The sequence below is a fragment of the Protopterus annectens genome, chromosome 6.part0, assembly GCF_019279795.1.
Source record: "Protopterus annectens isolate FY-2018-M chromosome 6.part0, PAN1.0, whole genome shotgun sequence".
Taxonomy (NCBI): Eukaryota; Metazoa; Chordata; order Ceratodontiformes; family Protopteridae; genus Protopterus; species Protopterus annectens.
The window spans coordinates 1,345,540,296-1,345,563,745 of NC_056737.1; the positions used below are offsets into that span (position 1 = coordinate 1,345,540,296).

Consider the following 23,450-nt stretch of genomic DNA (forward strand, 5'->3'; position numbering starts at 1 on the left):
CACCATCCCCCATTCTGGTATGATAAATAAACTCACCAAGATTGGTATAAATCCGTACATCACAAGATGGGTCACCAACTAGCTCACTGACAGAACCCACACTGTAAAAATTGCAGACTTCAAATCTGACTCCAAACCCATGACAAGTGGAGTACCACAGGGTTCAGTCTTGGGTCCCCTCCTGTTTTGGGTCTACTACTCTGAAGTACAGACCAACACAGAGGGCCTCTGGCTGACAGAGTTCACAGATGACTGCAAATTGGGTGCCATAGTCGAGTCCCCAAACAAAGTGGACATCCTGCAAAAGGGCCTCACCGAGACTGATGCCTGGTGTCCGAGCCATGGCCTCAAGCTCAACACCAAAAAATGCATTGCCATCCCCTTTGGAAAAAGCCCTGTACCCATGGACTACCACATAGGCAGCAGCCCACTTAACACCGAAGGTGTGATAAGAGACCTCGGGACTCTAGTGGACAGTAGCCTTTCCTTTGATAATCACATCACCACAGTAGTCAGAAAATCCTTCTACGTAGCACAACTCATCATGAAAGGGTTCTCATCCAGGAAAAAATAAGTCGTTGTCCCTCTCTACTCGGCTCTCATCAGACCCATTATAGAGTACAATGCCTCATTTGGAATGTACCTTACAAGGCATCTGCAGCAACTAGAAAGGCCACAAAAATACCTCACAAAGAGGATATGGGACTCAGTTACCCTGTGCTGACCGCCTCAAAAAACTCAGGCTTTACTCTGTAGCATATCGCCTACTCCGAGGTGATCTCTGCCTAACATACAAAGCTATGTCAAACCCTGAGCTACTGGACATGTTACACCTAAAGAAATCCCAATACCTGAGAGCCACACGCTCTAGAGACCTAAACCTTGTCACCACAATTAACAGAACATGCTGGAGGCTTAGATTCCTGTCCCAGAGACTTCCCATACTCTGGAACAAACTACCTATCTATGTGAAGCAGAGTTCATCACTAGCACTCTTCAAGAAAAATTTGATGAGTGGATGGGCAATAGGAAATTCTCCCCGGGCATCACATCGGTGGCCCTGCTAGACAGGGGAGAAGGTAAATAGCATCCATGGGTGGTGAAAGCAGGGAACCTTGTTGGCTAGGCTTACATAGGCCCTAGGGCCGATAGCCTAGTACCTACCTTTGAACCTTTGAGCTGCTCATCTTCTGTCTTACTTTTTACAGCTCCATATTTGTTTAGCAGTCACTTTCTTCAGTATTTTCATACATATGACAGGAGATTGATACCTCTATGCTTGCCACAGTTGTGAATGACCCCTTTGGTCTTTTGCACTAGCACTAAGATGCTTATTCTGCAGTCATCTGGGGTGGTGCACCTTTTTCTAATGTGACTGCCATGAATGGTGCATTTCCAAATCAGCTTGTTTGTAATGCAGTTCCATACTCCTAATCCTCATGTTAAGAAAGAAGGACTCTGTCTACTAAGTCCTCCATCTGTGGGCAAACCCTGAGTTTCCAAGGCCACACACCTTACTCCAGCCTATTACATTAGAGGAAACATCTTGTCCCTCTAACATTAAGCCTGCTAAAGTATGGATTTTTCTTCATCAGGTCTGCAAAGTTATATGCACTGTGATCTGCAGACTGCTTATGAATTGAGTTATCTTGGATATCATCCAAAACCTAACCTACAAGGGATTCTCTGATCTTGCCCTGATGGATCTGCAACACATTCACAAAACAAACAGCACTAGAATTTCATGATATAATTTATTTATTTATTTATTTATTTCAGTTTGATTACCGGGGAAGTCCACTGGGCCACGAAGTACCCATTTTCAGTGGAGGCCCGGGGAGAAAAGGATCTAAACCTTGTTTGTGACATAAACAAAACATGTTGGAGGGACATTTATGTATCTCAGACATTCCCCCTTCTTTGTAACAGACTCCGCATTCATTTGAAACAGAGCTCTTCCCTAAGCCTATTCAAACACAGTTTGGACCAATGCATGGGAAACTGCAAATTCACCCCTAGCTTGTCATCTGTGGCCTTATGGAAGGGGGGCAGTTTGCAGATGTCCTAACACTGGCATATACCAACGCCATTCTAGCCGATCAGCAGTGATAATTTGGGATACTGGGGCATGAATGGCTAGGCTTAAAAAGGCTCTAGGGCTGTTAGCCTAGTAACCTTATGTGATCCTATCCTATGAAACCTATACACCCCTGTAAGTGCTTTATACAGTGTTAAGAAAGTGGCCAAGGTTGCTGTTTTTTCTTTAACACAAAACCTGCCTTACCATGTGCTGTAACTTAGTAAATAACAGCTGTACATATTTGCTAAGTGTTGACATTCATTTGTGTGCTGAAAAAGTCTAGATGATAGCTACACCCAATGTCCTACCTAGACATATCTTTATTTTATTATTTATGTATTTTAAAGTTGTTGACTTTGGAAGGGAACTGGTCCAAAGACCATTTTCAGCCATAATCTAGGGGGTCTATATCACGTTGTCAAATAAATGTTCGAACGTCATATGGTCGACACCATATGATCGAACTTTTAAAAGTTCAAACGTTTCAATGGAGATCACCGTACAGTGCAGAATGAGAAGATTTACCTTTCTGCACTGTAGTGCGATCTCAGAGTTGGTATATTTAAAGAGCATGGGGTGTGTGTGGGGGGGGTCAGCCCCACACCTGGTGGGTGCAGGGGGCTTACCCCCCTGCTTAAACCACTCAGGTAGGGTTTTTCTTTGGTTTATTTTTTTTATTACATTTTCAAACTTTTAAAAGTTCGATTATGTAATATAGATGCTAACCTAGACCATAGGACATAAACCCAATAGAAACATTCAGAAAAAAAATGACAGTCAAGACATTTACAGAATTTAAAGTCAACATATACAATACAATTAATGTCACTAAGCTGTAGTGTAGAGCGTAATATTCAGAATTTGAAATAAGGTAAAAAATCAGTATATGCAGGATACTAGACTGAGATTAGAAACTAATCTGTAAGAGGCAGCAAACCATAAAATGTATTATGAAACATGAATTTAGTTTTGAGCAAATAATATAGCTGATGAGGGATGCTAAAACTTTATCTTGAAATTTGCTTAATCTCTCACTTAGCCTCTGGATGTTTTTCTGTGATGATTCGCCTTACCTTAGAAGTGCTTATGAAGTTGGAACTACATCCAGTTTTAATTGAAGTTATAAAAGTTTTAATTGCTTTCTTGCAGCTCTCCAAACTCTGTAAACTCTACTTTGTAAATGACTTTTTAAAATGGCATTTATGTACTCCAAATGCTATTCAGCTTCCTTGTATTGTTGAGTTATACTTTTTCTCAACAAAAACCTTTTTCTTGATGGCTGCATTTGCTGTTTGAACATAAATCTGAATTTGAAAACAAGTGTGCAGTAATTTATAGGTCATATATATATATACATACATATATATATATATATATATATATATATATATATATACAAAATGCTTGACTATTTGTTTTTTGAAAGTCATTAAAGTAGGTAAAGGGCAAAGGTACTGCTTGTCAAGCAATTCTTGTTTTTGTACTTGTACTGGCGAAGATGCAGATGGCATTTAAACATACCTTAGATGGCCCATGACCCACCTATGTGATGAGAATTCATCTGAAGTCCACTTGAAAGATTGGTCCTTCATTTGCAAATTTCAGAGACAAGTCAAGTGTCTTGCTGTCATGAGACTCTATTTGGAGTTGTCTTGTAATTCCACTGCTTACTAGTTTTCAGCATCTGTATTTACAAAATACATATTTACTCTGTGTAAAACATGCTTTGGTTGTGTTTGGTGACAATACTTTTTACAGCTTGGACACTAAAATTGATTGGCACTTATAAAACATGCAGGGTGACAGTGCTTCACAAAATCTTGTAAAAACTATGATAAATTCAAGTCTATACTCTCATGATATATGTTAATTCGCAGCTCCAATTAATACCACCCCCACCCCCCAACACAAACACACCATCTTGTATGAAATTGTCTGACTTTTAATTTTCAAATTTTGAAGCTTTCGGGCATTGAAATGCTAGCTGGTGTCCGATTTTTCAAATGACTGCTGTATTTCAAGTCATTGGCTGTGTTCAACTTTTCTACCAGACCATCATCATCAAGAATCCCTTTTTCCCATTTTCTGAATGGGGTCAGGGTGTCGTGCCAAATGTTGCTATCTCTGTTGATTCAGTGCCACTGTTCTACCTTCTTCAACAGCAAGCTGCCACTCATCTTCTGTCACACACAGTCCATCCCTGTCTTTGCTGGATGGCTCCATTTCCTCTTGCTTTCTTCCTGTCTGTCCCACATACTCTTCACCAGATTTTCTTCTGCTTTCCTACACGTGCACTAACCAGAAGAGTCTCTTCTGTTTGACCTTCTCTGCAAATAAAGCTACTTGGGCTTCTGTTCTGATGTCCTTATTTCTTCGTCTGTCCCACAGTGTGCATCTTACTACCCATCTCAGGCTTTTCATCTACATCATCTCTAGCTTAGTCAACTGTTCAGCCTTCACTGCCCGAGTTTCTGTACCATACAGCAGCACTGTTCAAACCACTGATCTGATGTCAGTCTTCACTCAGTCCCTGACAGTGGGTTTAACCTTGGAACAAAGATGGCCGTTTACTTCAGCTTGCGCTGTCCAAACTCTCAAGCCAGGCTCCACCTATAATGCTCCTCCCAGAGGTTACCTCAGGTCTCGTTTGCTGCTTCGTAGAGGAGATGCATTCGTTCCTTCTCTCGAGTCTTGGCGTATTTTTTTGTGAGCATTGTCTAATTTATACACTTCCTTCTCTTTATAACTCTTCATATTTCTACCCGCTCCTCCCCTTATCACAGCTAATTTTTCCCCTCTTGTCTTTCTTCTACCATTGGTAGCCTATCCAGTACCATCGTTGGTACTCTTTCCTCTGTCTTTCTTTACCATTTTACGGTATTCTCACATACCATTGTTGGTATTTTCTAAGTATAAAAGGCTTTCTTCCTTTTGTATTTCTCTCACTGTCTTCTGTAGTGTGTTTGTTGACAGTCTCTTCTGGTTGTTATGGCCGAACAACAGGAAAAACTTTCTCCTTCTAAACCCACTAAAGGCACCACTGGGTTGAAGAGGTGTAAAAAATGTGAGGGCAAAATGCCCAACTCAGATGGGCATTCTCTGTGGGCGTACTGCCTTGGAAAAATACATTTACAGGGAAAACTGTGCAATTAGTCACTGGTTTTCAACCCAAACCCTAACAGAAAGAAAGAACAAACTAATTTTGAAAGGACTCCTTAAATCCAGATTTGACAAGGCCATTTCTGAGTCCAGGACTGAAGCTAGCACTTCTTCATCTGCTTTTTCACCTGCTTCAAAGAAAAAGCCTTCCTCAGTTCTAAGATCCTTGGAACAGTCAAGGAAAATACCAAAGATTTCCTCAGTACCGAAGAGTTCATTGGCACCAGAGAATCTGACTGGAACTAATTCTAAACTGGCTTCGGAGCAGACAGTTTCTTCTTCGGCACCTACTTGAGACATCGGTACCGAAGCAATTAGGGCTGCCTCCGCTCCCAAGAATGTCATATTTCCTCATCTGTGGACCCTTTTAAAGACACTCTTTTTGTGGAAGTGAGACCCCCTAAATCTCCTTCCACTATATCTGTTCAGTTTATTAAGAGTCTGTCAGAGACAGACATTATGAGACTTGGTGGATCAGCTGCTGCTGGTGAGGGGATTGTCCTCGGTTCCAAGCCATGCCGGCGTCGGAAGAGTTCATCCTGTGATACCCCCAAACCCTCCTTTTCCTGAGCCTTTGGAACCCTTGATCCTGACTCTCCCGGCTCGAACTGTCTCTGTTCTGGTAGCATCTTCATCTCTGGTTCTGAGAACCGTCTTGAGTACCTCCAAGCTTTTGGCACCGGAGACCTCCCGGGGTCGAGACTCTCTGGTTGGGTCTGAGATACACATGGTACCTTTTCAGCTTCTTTGGAGCCGTCCATGTCTCTCGGCACCTCAGCCTTTGTAGTGTCAACCCAGGCTTCTGTTTAGGGGGCTGTCTCCTCGGTGCAGGATGTGACCCCGGTTCTAAAGGAGTCTATTTCGGTTCTGGGCTCCCATCTGTCTACAGTGGGGGGGCCAGCCTTCTGGATTATGGAGAAGGCATTGTCTATGGGAGACTCACAGTCCTTGCCATCTCTGTCGGGGCAGATCTCTGTATCTCCTCAACCTGAGCTACCGACAGTCTCATCCCCAGGACAGAGGGCACAGAAGTGTCAGGTAACACCTACCTTACGAGTCTCCTCTTCTGATCCGGATCATCCCCTGAGGAAGTCCCTGTGGAAAAAAGTGCAAGAGGAAGCACTTAATCTCCAGAGGAGTCTTTCACTGAAGATACTGATTTTGATGAAGGGGAAGGTTCCCCCAGGTCTCCCCCTGATGATGTTCCCTTCAGGGACATCCTAGAACTCCTGAAACAGGGAGGTGGCTGAAACAGGGAGGTGGCTGGTCTTCCTCCCAGCCTTCCTCAGAGGAATTGGTATACCTGGAGACGTTTTGTGCCTAATCCTCTCCTTCTTGGATCTCTCTACCCGCTGACTATCTCATTAAACTGATCACTCAGCGGAGGTGGAAGATGCCTGACGCCATAGAGCCAGTCCCTAAGAGACCTGATCGAGTATTATCAGCCCCTAAGGAGGAACTGCATTGGGTCAAAGGAATTCCCGTTGGCGCCGTGGTGGTAGCAGCAGCCACCAGAAAGGAATTTGCCGAGGAAAGTCCTACTATCCATCCTCCTAACAAGAAGTCTAGGACTTTGGATAGATTTGGGAAGTGCGTTTATGCTTCATCGACCTTTGCTCAAGGTTCTTGAATTATATAGTGCATTTTACAAGAGTACAGAGGGATTGGATCAAGGAGCTTTCAGATACCCTCAAAGGAGCAGTGGCTGAAGGAATACGAGATAAAGTTACGTCTCAGCTTGCAACCCTAGAAGCAATTTTTAACTCGTCAATGAGTCTTGTTGCCCATGCAGCTGAAGGGACGACTAGGGCAGTAGGTACATGCATAGCCATTAGAAGGCATTCCTGGATGCGCTTGTGTGACTTTGCAGAGCCATTTAAAGCATCATTCGTCAATGCTCCATTTGACAGATCTTCTCTGTTTGGTCCCAAGGTAAAAGATACTCTAGCCAGATGTGAAAAGGACGGTAAAATCCTTTCAGCCATTGGCATACGTTTCTCCACTCCTCAGAGATCGTACTCTAGGAACCAGAGGAGTGGGAGACTATGGTTTAAAAAAGACTTCTCCCGGGGCAGAGGGGGAAGCAATGGAAGATGCCGCCCTAGAGACAGAAATGGTCCGCAAAACCAGGAAGCCAGAGAGACCTTCTCTGGAGCTTTCTACAAGCACCCCTGAGTGGGTGCCCAATTGCCCACCTCTGGAAGCAGTCTGGTGATGGCTTTCTCTGCACCAATCTGCCTGACAAATGTTAACAATGGACAAATGAGTGCAAGGAATTATATCCAGAGGTTACCACATTCCTTAATCACAACCTCCAAAATCCCAGAAAAAACTCTGAGCTGTACCACCCAGTCTCAGGGAAGCAACAGTTCTAGAAATTCAAAAACTGCTAAGCAAAAGAGTCATTCAAAAAGTCCCACCAGACCAGAAAGGATCTGGATTTTACTCAAGATTCTTTTTTAATGCCCAAGAAAACAGGGGACTGGAGACTCATCTTGGATCTCAGCCAATTCAACATGGCAGTTCAACAAACCAAATTTCGGATGGTCATGGTTCAGTCAATACTTCCATTCCTGGAAAAAGACGAGTAGATGTGCTCTGTCGACCTCCAAGACATTTATTACCAAATAAAGATGGAAAAGAGCTCCAGGAGGTTTTTACACTTCCAGATGGGAGCCAGTCATTTCCAATTCAGAGCACTGCCCTGTGGACTCACCACAGTGCCCAGGGTGTTTACCAAATGCATGGCAGTAGTAGCAGCTCAACTAAGACAGCAAGGATTTAGAGTATTTCCATATCTCGATGACTGCCTCCTCACTGCTGCCCCCAGGCGTCAGTTAGAATGGGCAAGAGATTACACCATACATCTCTAGGAATAATTATAAACTTTGAAAAGTCCACACTTCAACTCACTCAACAACTGGATTTCATTGGAGCTTACTTAGACACAGTGTCAGGAATTGCATCTGTCCCTCCAGAAAGGCTACAACATATAAGATCCCAGGTCCGTCAATTACTATGCAACGACAAGGTCCCAGCAAAATTAGTTCTTCAAACATTAGGCTCCATGGCAGCAGCAATCACTCAAGGTCCTTTGGCAAGATATCACATGCAGATATTGCAATAGCTACTAGTTTCCCACTGGTCTCTCATATGCCAACCAATGTTTCAGCCAATTCTGATTACCAGTCATTGCAAGCACGACCTGTTGTAGTGGCTACACTCCAGCCAGGTTCTCGTGGGTCTTCCTTTCATTATTTCCCAGCCCCAAGCTACAGTGACCATGGATGCTTCTCAGACAGGGTGGGGGAGGGGCATTATTTGGGAAGGACAGTCCAAGACATGTGGTTCCAATCCGAGGCCAACTTGCACATCAGTGTACTAGAGATGGGTTAGCGTTGCAAGCATTCCAAGATGTCCTCCCTGTAGGAACAGTAGCCATTTAGACAGACATGTCAGTAGTCTGGTACATAAACAAGGGAGAACCAAATCTTACCCGTTGTGTCGAGAAGCACTCAGAGTTTGGCAATGGACAATTTCTTTCACCCGCTTTCTCACAGCAATGCACATTCCAGGGAACTCCAACGTAATAGCGGACAAATTGAGCAGAACTATACTCTTGCCACATGAGTGGTCTCTCAATCCATTTTCACCACTGCGGCCAACCTTGCTGCAACCTTTTTGCCTCTCCTCTAAACAACAAGTGCAGAAGTTACTTTGCCCTAATCCCCCCTCAAGGGGAGTCACCCAGAGATGCTATTCTCCACGATTGGTCTCCAGGTCTGCTTTATGCCTTTCCCCCAATTCCTGTCATTTCATACTTCCTGAAGAAAGCCCAAAAGATGGAAAGTTCAATAATTCTCATTGCCCCCTTTCGGCCTCGACAAGTTTAGTTTCCCTTCCTATGACCTCATTTAATTCGGAAACCATGGATTCTGGACCCAGTTCCAGATCTACTTTCTCACCCGGAGGGCATGGTGCATCCGAATCTCCAAAACCTCAAGCTCTCTGCTTGACTTCTCCAATTCCCATGATTGCCAGGCATCCTTCTCTTTCCTCACAGGCCAGACAAATTATCACTCATCACAAATTATCTACAGCAGATTATACAAGAGTAAATGGGAGAAATTTGTTAGATGGGCTCTGGATAATGAGATAGATCCTTATTCCAGCCCTATACACAAAGTATTAGATTTTCTGGCTTCACTTTACCAGTCTGATTCCTCTACTTCAACAATTAAAGTGCACCTAGCTGCAATTTCAGACTTCTATATCGAACTGGAGGGTGCCCCTCTGATGTCACACAAACTATGTAAAGCATTTATAAAAAGTCTTCTAATGCTAAGACCTCCATTTAAAGAATCTCTTCCCCCTTGGGATTTAACTATGTTTTTTCAGGCTGTGACTAGGAACCATTTGAACCATCAGCAGCTTGTGACTTAAAATGTCTGTCTTGGAAAACCTTATTTTTGGTGGCTATCAGTTCTGCCAGAATAGTCTCAGAACTTCAGGCCCTATTGTGCGAATCTCCATACTTAATTTTTCATAAGGATAGAGTTGTGCTTCGAACTAAAACTTCCTTTCTGCCCAAGGCTGCATCTGAGACTAATATTAATCAGACTCTACAGCTACCAGTCTTTTCCTGAAATTTTTCAAACAAGGAAAAATATGCTCTCCATTTACTTGACATGCACAGACAACTACATTTTTATCTTCAGGACTAATATTAAGAAAATCAAACCAACTTTTTGTGACATTTTCTTCTCTCTGTCTAGGTAACCCAGTTTCTAAGCTTACCTTGACCAAGTGGCTTAGGGACTGCATCACATTCATTTATCATTCTAAAGGACTCTAGCTCCCAAAAACAGTTCAAACCCATTCTACAAGAGCAGTAGCTACTTCTGCAGTCTTTCCTGCCAGAGCTTCTTTAGATGACATTTGTCCAGCAGCCACTTGGTCTTCTCATCATACCTTTATCACCCATTACAGATTGGATTAGGTCTCAAGGAGACAAGCATCCTTTGGCTCTATGGTGCTTAGGAATATTCTTCCGTGAGACCTTCCAAAATAAAGTAGCTGGATACTCTGTCCCACTGTCAAGGATTGGGTGAAGATTGACAATATCAGATAAAGAAGTTATGTCTTACCATAACGTTCCATCTTTGTCGATCTTCACCAGTCCTTGACATCCCCACCCTCCAGCCCCCATCCTGAGACTCTTCGTAGACTGAATTTAGCCCTTGGCTAGCTTTCCTTTAAGGACTCATGTTTGGCCTCAGTTAATCTAACTATCATGTATTCATGATCTTTCACTTCTGTCTGCCACTCCTTTGCAAACTCGATTTGAGGTAATCTCTGTGAGGAGCATTATGGGTAGAGCCTGGCTTGAAAGTTTGGAGAGCGCGAGCTGAAGTAAATGGCCATCTCGGTTCTGAGGTTCAGAACCATACCAACTGTCAAGGATTAGCAAAGATCGACAACACAGATGGACCGTTATGGTAAGACATAACTTCTTTTTTTATACACCTTACTTTTCCGCTTCTTTGGCATTCTTCTGTCACCCACTACTCCTGATACACTATGTTGTGACCATTAAGAATATTGTAGGAGATGAACCTAAATTATCGTTTAAGAATAAGAGAAATCTGAAACGCATGCTTTGCTATCCCAAAGATTTGAACACGGGGGGGGGGGGGGGGGGTGTCACAGTTCCTTGCAGGAAATGCAGCTTTTGCAGATGTATTGATTCCACTGGGGAGTTTATACACCCAGGTTTTAATAACGTTTTTAAATTTAATACAGCAGCTAGTTGTGACACATCTGATGTGGTTTATTTAGCGGTTTGCTCTTCCAGAATGTTGTATGTAGGTAAGACCAACAGACATTTCAGAGAGAGAATAAGAGAGCATATATATGATATAAAGAAAGGACATGTTAATAATGCATTAGCCAAGCATGTACACATCTCTGAGCATACACAAACATTCAAGTTTCTAGTTATGGAGAGAGTAACAGCTGGTTATGGTGGGGGGGGGGGGAGTATAGAGAATAAAACCAAGGTATCTGAAGCAAAATGGATAATTAGACTGCAGGGTGATGTCTGTTTTGGTCTCAAAGATAAGGTACCGCTTAAACCCCTCGATATATATATATATATATATATATATATATATACATATACATATATACACATATATATACAGAATTCCTTGTGTTATTACTTTAAATGCCAATGGAGAGAATAATGTATTTGGAGGAAATTTTTCTGATTGGTTGTTGGTCTAATGCTGTGTATTATTTAAAGCATATGTATGAGTTAAAACCTTTGACCAATCAATGAAGCAGTGTCTCAGCTGTGAAAGCGCTTATGTGGTCATTTTAATAAAAGTTTTTTATACTGCCTCATTGCTTGATTCACTTTTATATTTTTTTGGACATATTCCTTGGTTTTAAGTGAATCACCTATCCTTAGTGCCACAATTATTGTTGATATGTCAGAATCACCTCTAGACTGACTGACTGTGATGTTACTAAGTACCATTCTGCCTAAAATGAGAATGTTTTCATTTAGAGTTGAGGCTTATAATTGCCATTTGCAAGGCTTTCAAGCAATGCCAGTAATGTTTCAGATGCCAGCTAAGTCCAGTAGAATCAGGGAGTCTTCAGCAGGAGACAGAGTCTAAGATATGGTCAGCTGTCACTCTGTCCATGAGGTCCAGCTTTGCTAGGCCAGGGATCCTGAAACCATACCCTTCATAACCAAAAAATGGCACTGAAAATAAGTTTTGATTTTTCTTCCCAAAACTTAGCAACAAGGCATGGCATTAATGGGAATGCTTACACAAATGTTCAGTATTGCAAGATGGAGAGGGCATCAACCACCTCCTCCGCTGTTGTCCTGCTTCACCGAACAGAAGAGACGGAAACTGCATTCTGTCAAGTGACAAATAGAGTTTCCAACTTCTGAAAGACACTATTAGGCAAGTCCTCTGACTCAGCAACTCCAGAAGAAACCAGAGGATTGATTGAGGGAGGTCTGTCAGCTTGTTCACCTCCCTGGCAATATGAATTGCTAAAAGAGTGCTGCCCCTGTCTGTTTACTCTTAGCTGAATGGGCACAGTCGTGAACCACCTTGCTTGCTTTGTTACCATACAATGGATTGTTACTGTGATTATACTGAGGACAGGCTCTGGAAGTAGCTTTGTCTAAAAGTCCTTCGCTACCAGGATGATTGCTCATAAGATCACACCCAACAAAATAATGTGGAGATGTGATGAGCTCCCAACCATACAAGTAAAATATCTGTTGTCAGGAAATGCTCAGCATTGAGCTACAGAAAACAGGCCTACAAGAGGTTGGTGATTGTGTTACCTCTCCGTGACCTAACAGTGGTCTACTTTTAGGAGAAAATGTGTGTGTGTGTGTGTGTGTGTGTGTGTGTGTGTGTGTGTGTGTGTGTGTGTGTGTGTGTGTGTGTGTGTGTGTTTCTTTCTGTCTGTGGTGGCACTGCAGCCACTGACACTTCACAGTCCACTGCAACACCTCATCCTCAGGCATGTAAATGTCACGACCAAGGCTGTGACCGACATTAATTCCATAAGAAAGTTTAAACCTACATCCATTATTACACCTTAACCTATGTGGCCAAGGCATAGACCCTCCTGAGTAGTTTCAAAAGACAGGAATGACTGATATTTGAGAGTGTCCAGCTCTGCACTTAAAAGGTGTCTTCTTAGCAGAGGCCAAAAAATGATGCTTTTCTGTTTATGGTACCTCCCCCCGTCCCCACCTCACCCAGGAATTGTAGCTAAGAGTAAACCTATTAGACAAGGAGTCCATGAGTAGGGCAGTCATAAGCCAGTCATCCACGTAGTAGAAGACAAGGCAAGCTTACTATAAGGCTTCAGGACAGTGTGACAGACACTTGGTGAACAGAATAATGCTAAAGAAAGTCAAAACTGAAACATTTTGTCCTAAAAGTGAAGGCCTCCAGAATGAGGTAGAAGAATCTCCTGTGTAGTGCCCACATATTGATGTGCTAAATGGTGTCCATTACACTCAGGGACACCATCCTGATATCCAGATTTGCTATCTGTATTTCCTGAGGTCCAGAATGGGATAGAAATCTCCAGCCCCTTCAGGGCAAGGAAAAGACCGGAATAAAATTCCTTCTCCCATTTTGAAAGTAGGATAACTTCTGCAACCTTTTTCAGCAGTAGAGGTTGGGCCTGTCCAAAAAGCTCTGCTTAGATGGATTGATCTGTCAGTGGATCCCTTTTTGAAGGAGTAGCACAGGTATGTGACTTGCATGTGACCATGTGTAACTTCTGATTGTCCTTTGTGACAATTTTACTAGTTGGAGTTAAGTCAGTGAATTAATTTCCTCCATGGGCACTTCATTGGCACTGTTGGGACTGCTGTGGTGCAGTTCATGGCAGCTCATTCTGTTAAGCAATTTGTTCAGCACCAGAGGTAGCAAGACTGAACAGGCCCAAGTACCTTCTTTGTCTCGTTGAGGCTTTTTCAGCTTTTGGTGTGTGTTAGTCTTGGAAGATTACCTGGAAGGATGGAGTTCATATAGGTCCTCCACAGTGATTGGAGTCCTTTTTCTTTGTGAGGTGATCCTCAACCATGTCCTAGGCAGGCTGATCAGAGGACATTTCCCTCATGAAGCGAACCTCTAATATGTAGTTACTGAGCTTCTCCTTAAGGGAGGAAGGCCTCAGGCATGACATTATGGACTTGGCAGAATGAATAGTTGAAGACATTAAGCCCCACCATGTCAGTGCAGTCCATTCTTACCACACCTGTCCAGAGGGATGGAATCCTTATCAGGAGGCAGGATGCCATGGTCTGGGACCCACACTAGACCAAACAGATCACAAAGGAGTTATCCCAATGGTATTTGATGAGGGGCTCTACCCCTTCAGGCACAAGCTTATAAAGGGTACCTGCTGCCTTGGGAGTGAAAAAGTCGCATTTGGGGTAATTCCATGCTGCCTGAGCAGTGTCCTTAATGGTTATCTTCATGGAATGGATGGCCTAAGGCTTTTCAGGTTTCTTCTCCAAGTTTGCCACCAGGCACCTTTGAGGAGGTAGTATGGGGTAATTCCTCATACACAACAGCTTTCACAAAAGTAAGGGTTATCTGACAAGGAGTGGAGAAAGACTGTTATTCCTAGTTGTACTGTGACTTGCTATACGAGCCTGAATGGGACTCAGGCAAACCTCAGTTAAGCAGACATGAATTTCTGCAGTCTCATGATGAATGATGTTATGCCTCATCATGATGAATGATGTTATGCCTCATGTGTAGGCGCTCACCATCTGACACCATACTTGAGTCAGGGGTCCTCGAGATTGGAGTCTTGGCCCACAAGTTCCTCAAGTCTGTGATCAAATGAATGAAGAGCTTCTTTCTGTAATCCATCTGATCAGCCAACCATTAAGCTTTGGTCTGGGGCGTTACCCCAGGACATGTATCAAAAGTTGAGGGCCAGGGGGGCATCTCGCCTAGTTTTTTCATTGTAACATGTAGAGACAGGTGCACATTTCTCTTTCCTTTCTTTTTCTTCTTCTGAGTCAATGCTGTAGTCTTGGCTAGCTAGGCATATGAACATAGTACCTGCAGAGACCTTAGGGAAAAATTTTAATACCAGAGTGCCCTGGAGCAGAGTTTACCTGATAATTGGATCTCAGTCTATGGTTTTTCACAAACTCAGGCACATTTTTAATAAAAACCATAAAAAGGAGATGAATGCGAACTGAACAATCACCACAAACCATGAAAAGTTCGCAGGAATCACCAAATATTTTTAATAAAGTCCTCTATTTTACTACAAAGGAGAACTTATCCAGAGATGGCAAAAGTAATGTGCATAAAATGGGAAGCTTTGTTCAGAGCCACATTTTAGCCTACCTTTGGTGTACTGTTCTGTGTGTGAATGCTATTGCTTCTGCATGGGGGCTGTGAGATGAATCCTCCCATCTGTTCCCACTTTAGATTTTGGTGAACATTTTTATTTCGGTTGCAAGGCAGAAGTTTCCCACTTTGACGATGATTGAGTGGCTAGGATGTTATGTGATCCTATCTCGCCTACATTCTGACTGATGGGTTCGGAGCCGATCCCTCGGCTCCGACTCGGCACGCTTATGCCAAAGAGCGAAGTCTCTTATTGGCTGAGCTTACTATATCCCAGGATGCACCACTACCAGTCCCCCAGATCTCGTTTGCCGCTATCCTGCGAAGACGTGGTCTCGAGCTGGCTGAGCTGAGTAGTTATTTTAACTAACTTTTTCTGTCAGTTTTTTGCTGTTTTTGTATTAAAAAGCTGTTTTAACGGCTATTCTTCACATTGTGTGTGTTTGGATTTGTTGAAGACTTTTGTTGTGTGATTGGGTTGAGTTTGGTTTAGGCCCCCTTCATCTAGGGCCTTCCCGGTCAGTCAACCCTCCTGAAACCTTACAGGGTTTTCAAAGTTCCCTGTCATTTGCGCTTTTTAAGCGATAACTGTAAGCCTATATTTAAGTGGGCCTATATTTAAGTGGTGTCATCAGTAAGTCAGTAATTGTATTTTTCCTGTTAGAGATTACTGAAATTGTCTTACTTAATGTCTCAGAATCCTAGGCCTTCGGGCTTTAAAAAATGTACAAAATGTAGTTTCAAAATGTCCATCACAGACGATCACTCGCTCTGTGTGTATTGTTTGGGTGCAAAACACTTACAGGAGTCATGCAGCGTATGTCACGCTTTTTCCTCAAGGGTCCTCCAGGAGAGGAAAAATAAATTGATTCTTAAGGGGTTAATTAAACCTTCTTTTGAAGAAGCCTTGGCATCCTCTCCTTCTCCGGCTAAAAAGAAAAGGGCGTCGGTTCCGACCAGTCCGTCGGATCCGACCGCTAAGAGACATAGGCAGGCCTCTCCTTCGGCTCCAAGGACTTGGGAGCCGAGGTCGAACGGTCGCCCTCGATGCCACCAGTATCGACTCCTCTGGCTTCGGAGCCGATGGCTGGGGCATCGAGAGGCGGGTCACCGTCGGCTCCACTGGTCTCGGAGCCGACAAGGGTCGCCAGCTCAGACACTTCCTCCTCGGCGCCAAGTCCACCTCGCACCGATGGAATCTGGTGTGTGTATTCCTTCGGCGCCGATAGTCATCGAGTCACCTCGAGCCGGTCCCCTAGCCCTTTGGGGCCGTTGGAGAGGCCGTCTCAACCCGTTCTGTTTCCTCTCGGTCTACGAGGCTGTCAGATTCTGATATAGACAGGGTGCTCCAAAGACTGTTCCAGTCCCCAGTCTTCCAAAATTTGTTTCGTTCCGACCCAGTTGGCTTCGGAGCCGATGACCCTGGCCCACCCCATTGCCATTCCTCCTCCGACTGCTTCGCTCCGCCGGAGCAGGTGCTGTTGGAGCCGGTGGAGATCTTAGGGTCGGCTCCGACCCTTACTCCAACCCGGCCTTCGGGTCCGAGTTTGGTACGGACTTCTTCGGCTGGACCCGGGGTGATGTTTCGGGACCTATGCTTTCGGTTCCGAGCCTCCCCTCGGTGCTTGGCTGCGGGACTTCCGTCGGCTATCATGGCTCGGGACCGGACACTCCCAGGATTCTGGGGGTCCGGCTTTCAGAGCCATGAGGAGTGCCTTGGCCAAGTCCTCTTCGGCCATCTCTCCAGCTTTACCGGCACCTTCCCTGGGCGTGGAGACTGGGTCTTTGGCAGTTCCCCTGTCCGTAGTCAGCGGAGCCCCTGGGCCTGAGGTTACCCCCATTGGGGTTCCTCCTCCTGAGGGTTCTTCGGAGTTGTCTTCGGAAGAACCCCCAAGGAAGAGATCGTGCAAGAGGAAGCACGTGGACTCCCCCGAGTCTATTACATCGGACACTGATCTTGATGATGCAGAGGGGTCCCCGAAGTCATCCTCGGATGATGTCTCATTTGCAGACATCTTAGAGATCCTCAAACAACGAGGCGGCTGGATATCCAAACCCCCCTCTGCTGATGAGTCAGTGCTCCTCAAGGCCTTTGGGGCTCAGCCCTCCGCCTCCTGGGTGTCTCCGCCCTTCGACGAGCTACTGGATTTAGTTTGTCGAAGGGCATGGGAACATCCAGATACCGTGGAACCAGTCCCTTCTCGTCCAAATAAATTTTTGTCTGCTCCCCCCGAGAAGGAGTTCCTCACTAAAGGCGTGGCTGTAGATGCCATGGTGGTGGCATCTGCTACACAACAGGACGTGGCAGAGGCTTCAACGTCCGTCCATCCTCCTAATAAGGAGTCTAGGAGTATGGACAGGTACGGGAAGCGCACCCTGACTTCAGCGGCCTTTACTTTAAGGTCTCTGAATTATTTGGCACATTTTACCAGGCTTCAGAGGGATCTGGTCAAGGAGTTGTCAGATTCCCTCTCGGTAACCTACCTGAGCAGCTAGCCCAGTCGGTTAGCTCTCAGTTGGCTATCCTTACGCCAATTTCTAACTCGTCCATGAGGCTCATTTCCTATGCGGCAAGGGGCGGTAGAGCGGCAGGCACAGGCGTGGCTCACGGAGACAAGCCTGGCTCCACTTGTGTCAGTTTGCGGAGGCCTTCAAGTCTTCCTTCGCCGACGCTCCCTTTGATGGGTCCTCCTTGTTTGGACCAAGGTTAAAGACACCCTTACCCGCTGTGAGCAAGAGGGAAAAACTTTATCTGCCGTAGGTGCCCGTTATTCCACTCCCTTCGGCCTTACCCCAAGGCTAAAGGAGGGGAAAATGTGGTTTCCGCAAATCTCGTAAGTTTTTCCCCAACAGCAGGAAGATTCCCTTCCAGAGGCAGAGGACGGGAAATTTTTCAGGGAGACGCCGTCCCAGAGGCGGCAGAGGGCCCCGCAATTCTGGAGACCGCGAGTCCTTTCGTGGCTCCAGCCTCCCACACGCCATGAGGGATTGCCCGGCTGTGCTGCTCCGGAGCCAGTCGGGTGTCGTTTTGCCAAGCACCTAAAAGCCTGGGAGTCAATCACTCAGGACAGATGGGTGCTTCGGATCATTGCCGGAGGTTACACCATCCCATTCACATACTCCCCACCGTCCAAAAATCCCGGACCCAGCACCTAATCAAAGGGAAATGTGAGCTGCAGAACCTTTAAAGCTTCTAGAAAAGGAGTCATCCAACCCCCACAGACCAGATCGGATCAGGAAATTACTCCAGGTTCTTTTTAGTGCCAAAAAAGACAGGGGACCTGAGACCAATATTGGATCTCAGCAGACTGAACCAATTCGTCACGAAATCCAAATTACGAATGGTCACGTTACAATCCATTCTCCCATTGTTGGAGAAGGATGTTTGGATGTGCTCCATAGACCTCAAGGACGCCTATTATCACATACCGATACATCAGGCGTCCAGGAGGTATCTGCGCTTCAGCCTGGGAGTCAGTCATTACCAATTTCGGCCTGCCCTTTGGTCTCACCACAGCCCCCAGGGTGTTCACCAAGTGTTTGGCAGTAGTGACGGCTCACCTGAGAAGTCTTGGATTCCAAGTGTTTCCCTATCTGGACGACTGGCTCCTGACTGCCACCACCAGGCATCTACTAATGGACAACCTCAAAGCCACCATCTCCCTGGGTGCTACCCTGGGGATTACATTCAATTGGTCAAAGTCTGTCTTGCTGCCCTCTCAACGCATAAGGTTCATAGGAGCAGAGATAGACTCAAGATTGATGCGCGTCTTTCTTCCTGCCGAAAGGATCCAAACTTTACAGGGCCAAGTTCAAGCTCTGATCTCGAGATCCAAAGCCCCAGCCAGGATGGTCCTACAAGTTTTAGGCTCAATGTCTGCCACGGTTCTTTTAGTTCCTCTGGCAAGATTGCACATGAGGATTCTTCAGTGGCTATTGTCAACTCAATGGTCCTTTCAGGAACTTCCCCTCAATCATCACATCATGATTACGGAAATATGCAAACGGGACCTTCGCTGGTGGCTTCAGACATCCAATCTGAATCAAGGAAGCCCCTTTGTTATTCCCTCTCCAGTGGTTACCCTGACGACAGATGCCTCCCAGATAGGGTGGGGGGGGCATTGTCTGGGCAGGCTAGTTCAGGGCTCCTGGCTTCCAGACGAAGCTCTTCTCCACATCAATGTGTTGGAGATGAGGGCTGTACTTCTATCCCTACAGGCCTTACACAAGTTTCTTCCTCAGGGCATCATCGCCATCCACACAGACAACATGTCGGTGGTCTGGTATCTGAACAAACAAGGAGGGACCAGATCTTACCCCCTTTGCAGAGAGGCCATGAGAGTGTGGGAATGGGCTGTAGCTACCAACCGCTTCTTGGTAGCGACCCACATTCCGGAAGATCAAATATATTGGCAGACAAATTGAGCAGGACAATTCTCTCTCCTCACGAGTGGTCTCTAAACCAAACAGTAGCAGCTCAGGTTTTCAGGAGATGGGGACGCTGCTGCACCTATTTGCAACTCCACTAAACACCAAGTGCCAAAGGTTCTTCTCCTTGATCCCACATCAGGGAGTACCAGCTATGGATGCTCTAGCACAACCTTGGCCAACAGGGCTACTTTATGCCTTTCCTCCGATTCCACTTCTCTCCAAAGTCATTCAAAAAGCTTCTCAATTGGGGTCCGCAATGATACTGATTGCCCCATACTGGCCTCGTCAGGTATGGTTTCCTTACCTGAAGAAGCATGCGTGGACGATCCGTGGACTTTAGACCTAATTCGGACCTGCTAATTCATCAGTCGGGACATCAGCATCAGTCCCTTCGATCTTTGAAATTGACAGCTTGGCTCCTCCACTTCCGACTTTAGTCAGAAGTCACACACTAGACCCGAAGTTGTTCACATTTTATCTTCGCCCACAAACCCACCACTAACAAATTGTACCTCAGTAAGTGGAAGAGGTTTGCTATCTGGGCTCAACTCAAGGGCTTAGACCCTATCACTGCTCCTATCCCAGAGGTTTTGAAATTCTTAACATCCCTGTTTAATCAAGGATCTTCTGTCTCTACTATTAAAGTCCAACTAGCGGCTATCTCTAAATTCCACGAATCCATGGATCCTCCATTGATGAGCAGCAGACTATGCAAAACTTTCATTAAAGGTGCGGGCCTGTTAAGACCCCCAGTTTTTCATCCTGCCTCCGTGGGATCTTGATTTGGTGCTTCGCATTAACATCTTCCCCTTCGAACCGGCTGCTACATGTGAGTTAAAATATCTGTCTTGGAAAACTGCCTTCTTAGTTGCAATTACTTCTGCAAGAAGAGTTTCAGAGCTTCAAGCCCTGTCTATTAAGCCACCGTACTTGATTTTCCACAAGGATAGAGTATCACTTAGGCCTAATCCATCCTTTGTCCCAAAGGTCTGTTCTAGTTTCTGTCTCCAACAATCTCTAGAGCTACCAGTTTTCTTCCCAAAATTCTCCAATGAAGCAGAATACACTCTCCATAAATTGGATGTTCACAGGCAATTACGCTTCTATTTAGACAGGACTCAGCAACTTCGTAAGTCAGACCAGTTGTTTGTGTCCTTCTCAGATAATAAATTGGGTCAAACCATCACAAAAGCTACTATCTCCAAATGGATCAGAGATTGCATAACTCAGGCTTATTCTTCTTCCAATAAGCAACTTACAACATCTATCAAAGCTCATTCTACCAGAGCTATGGCTACTTCTATAGCTTTTCATTCCAAGCTCGCTATATCGGAGATTTGTGCTGCGGCTACTTGGTCCAATCCGCACACTTTCATTTCCCACTACAAATTGGATGTGGCATCTAAAGGACGAGCATCATTTGGTTCCACGGTACTCAGGAGTGTTTTCCAGTGAGCCACCCAGGATTCAGGTGCTAGGGACGCTGTCCCATCAGTCAGAATGTAGGCGAGATAGGATCACATAACATCTTTTAGTTATGTACTCACCATAACTTCAGATGTTTGGGATCCATCTCGCCTACATTCCTAAAACCCACCCTCCTTCCCCCTGCCTTGGAGATCAGAAGAGATTGAACGGTTTTGAGTTCTACTGTTTATCTTGTTTCACCTGACGATGTTATATAAGCAGGGTGTGCATGTGTGCATGTATGCGGACAAACTAGATCTGGGGGACTGGTAGTGGTGCATCCTGGGATATAGTAAGCTCAGCCAATAAGAGACTTCGCTCTTTGGCATAAGCGTGCCGAGTCGGAGCCGAGGGATCGGCTCCGAACCCATCAGTCAGAATGTAGGCGAGATGGATCCCAAACATCTGAAGTTATGGTGAGTACATAACTAAAAGTTTTATCTCATGCTCCTCCCTGACGATAGAAAATGTAACACCAGTGCAGGTCTTGACTGGTAATGTAACAGCTACATGGGCACTTCATTTGCTTGTAAAGCATAGAGTAACAGGAAATATTATTGGTGAAGATCAAGATCAGAACTGTGTGAGCATCAAAAAAGAACTGGAAAGCATAGGAGATGAGTTCACTTTAACAAACGACCTCACAGTATGTATTAATGTGAATACCTGTACATTCATGCTTGCAATCTTCTATTCTTTTTCAGATTCTGATGAAATGGATGTATCTAACCAGAAAAACAGTTAGGGAAGTGTCCTCTCTGTTAAATATGGAAGTGTACATAGGCTTTCTTAATATCATTATGTTTCTCTAATTTTATTGTTGTTTCTCTAATTGTATGATGTTCTTTATAACACATTTATGATTATGGAGTAAAAACCAGATGTTCTCACCACGAAAAAATATTCGTCCTATTTTCATCACATTGGACTTGTGTTTTGTGATTTTGACTTTATTCGTGGTGAGAACATCTGATTTTTACTCCATTCTCCGTTTCACGCTACAGGTGCTGTCTTCAGCTATCGGGTGTTTTTTATTACATTTTACATTTATGATTATTGTTAACCAAACTAGCTAAAGTTGATCATCTCAACATATGTTTTGTATTTTTCTTATATTACATATGTATTTTTTGTAACTTAAGGGACTTTTTTGAAGGTGTCAATTTAAGTTTTTATTTTCTTATATTATGTATTCCCTGTGGGGCTATGTTTGCTGTCTCATCCTGTGATTGTAGTTTCTTAGATTATGTTTTGTCTTTAACTAGTGGGGCTTTTCCCCCTGGACCTCAGCTGAAAATGAATTACCCACCCAATTGGACTGTCCTGGTAAACAAACATAAAATAAATAATAAATTATTTGACAGATTTGAAAAAAAGGTCTGGTCTTTCTATGTAGGTGCAAGTACTGCTGACTTCATTGATTTTTACTACCAAATGGTGTATGTATTTATGTATGTATGTACGTTTACCCGATAATCGTGTCTCAGTGTATGGTTTTCACAAACTGACAAGACCTTAACCAATGATGGCAAAACTGCTGTGCATAAAATAGGAAGCTTTGTTCAGAGACGCATTTAGTTATTCTAACACTGATAAGAACAGGCTTTGTGTAGTTTTTGATGCATCTGCTGTTTGAGTCAGCTTTCTGTAAGTCAAGGCACGTGTTTGTGAAGGAAGTGTCAGTGACATTGGTAGTAAGGCAGTTGTAAGTCTGTCTTCATGAAGTGATAACATTTGGTTCATTGATTACATCTTGTAGATGACAGTATTTCTGTCAGACATTTATAATTATAAAGTACATGGTAAAATTTGCAAAGCTGATGTATTTACCATGACAAAGAATGCCTACATTGAACTGTGGTAACTTACTTTCATTATAAAAAGTAAAGAAATGTTGTTTTGGAGTTTAATGCTTTCTAACATCAGCTCATTAAAGGCATTAGTCATTTGTTGTGCCCCCTCCCCACAAAAAAAACAAAACTGATACAAATATTGGCAGTTAGCGCCATGTGTACCTGTGTGCGGGTTACTTGATCATCCTGCTTTTAAGAATGACTTCATATCAAAGCAACTACAAATTGTAAAATGCATATTTTTACAGTAGCTGTCTTTTGTCCCATTTTCTAGGGTGCCCTCATTGTAAGAATGCAGTACCACATTTCACAGCTGCAGCTGACTACTTTAAGGAAGATCGCAAGGTAACATGATTATTCTGCAAACACAAGTCACATGATACAGTTGTATTACGTATACTGTAGCAGCAGAGCAATTCTGTTCCAATGACGTTGCCTATTTTACCTTTTCTTACATTTCTTGTATAGACTTGTGAACGGCCACTCTTTTGTTCGCATCGTGTACATTATTTTGTCTACAAGTTGTACACCTAATTT

General features: G+C 44.2%; 1 protein-coding gene across 2 annotated transcripts in view; it reads left to right on the forward strand.

The window, feature by feature from the left end:
* PDIA5 (protein disulfide isomerase family A member 5) overlaps window positions 1-23,450 on the forward strand; it is a 2,083,676-nt gene that overhangs the window by 1,877,321 nt on the left and 182,905 nt on the right. For both annotated transcript variants that reach the window (XM_044074910.1, XM_044074911.1), the window contains one exon: window positions 23,188-23,258. In XM_044074910.1, coding sequence (XP_043930845.1) covers window positions 23,188-23,258 — 71 coding nt within the window. The remainder of the gene's footprint in view (window positions 1-23,187; window positions 23,259-23,450) is intronic.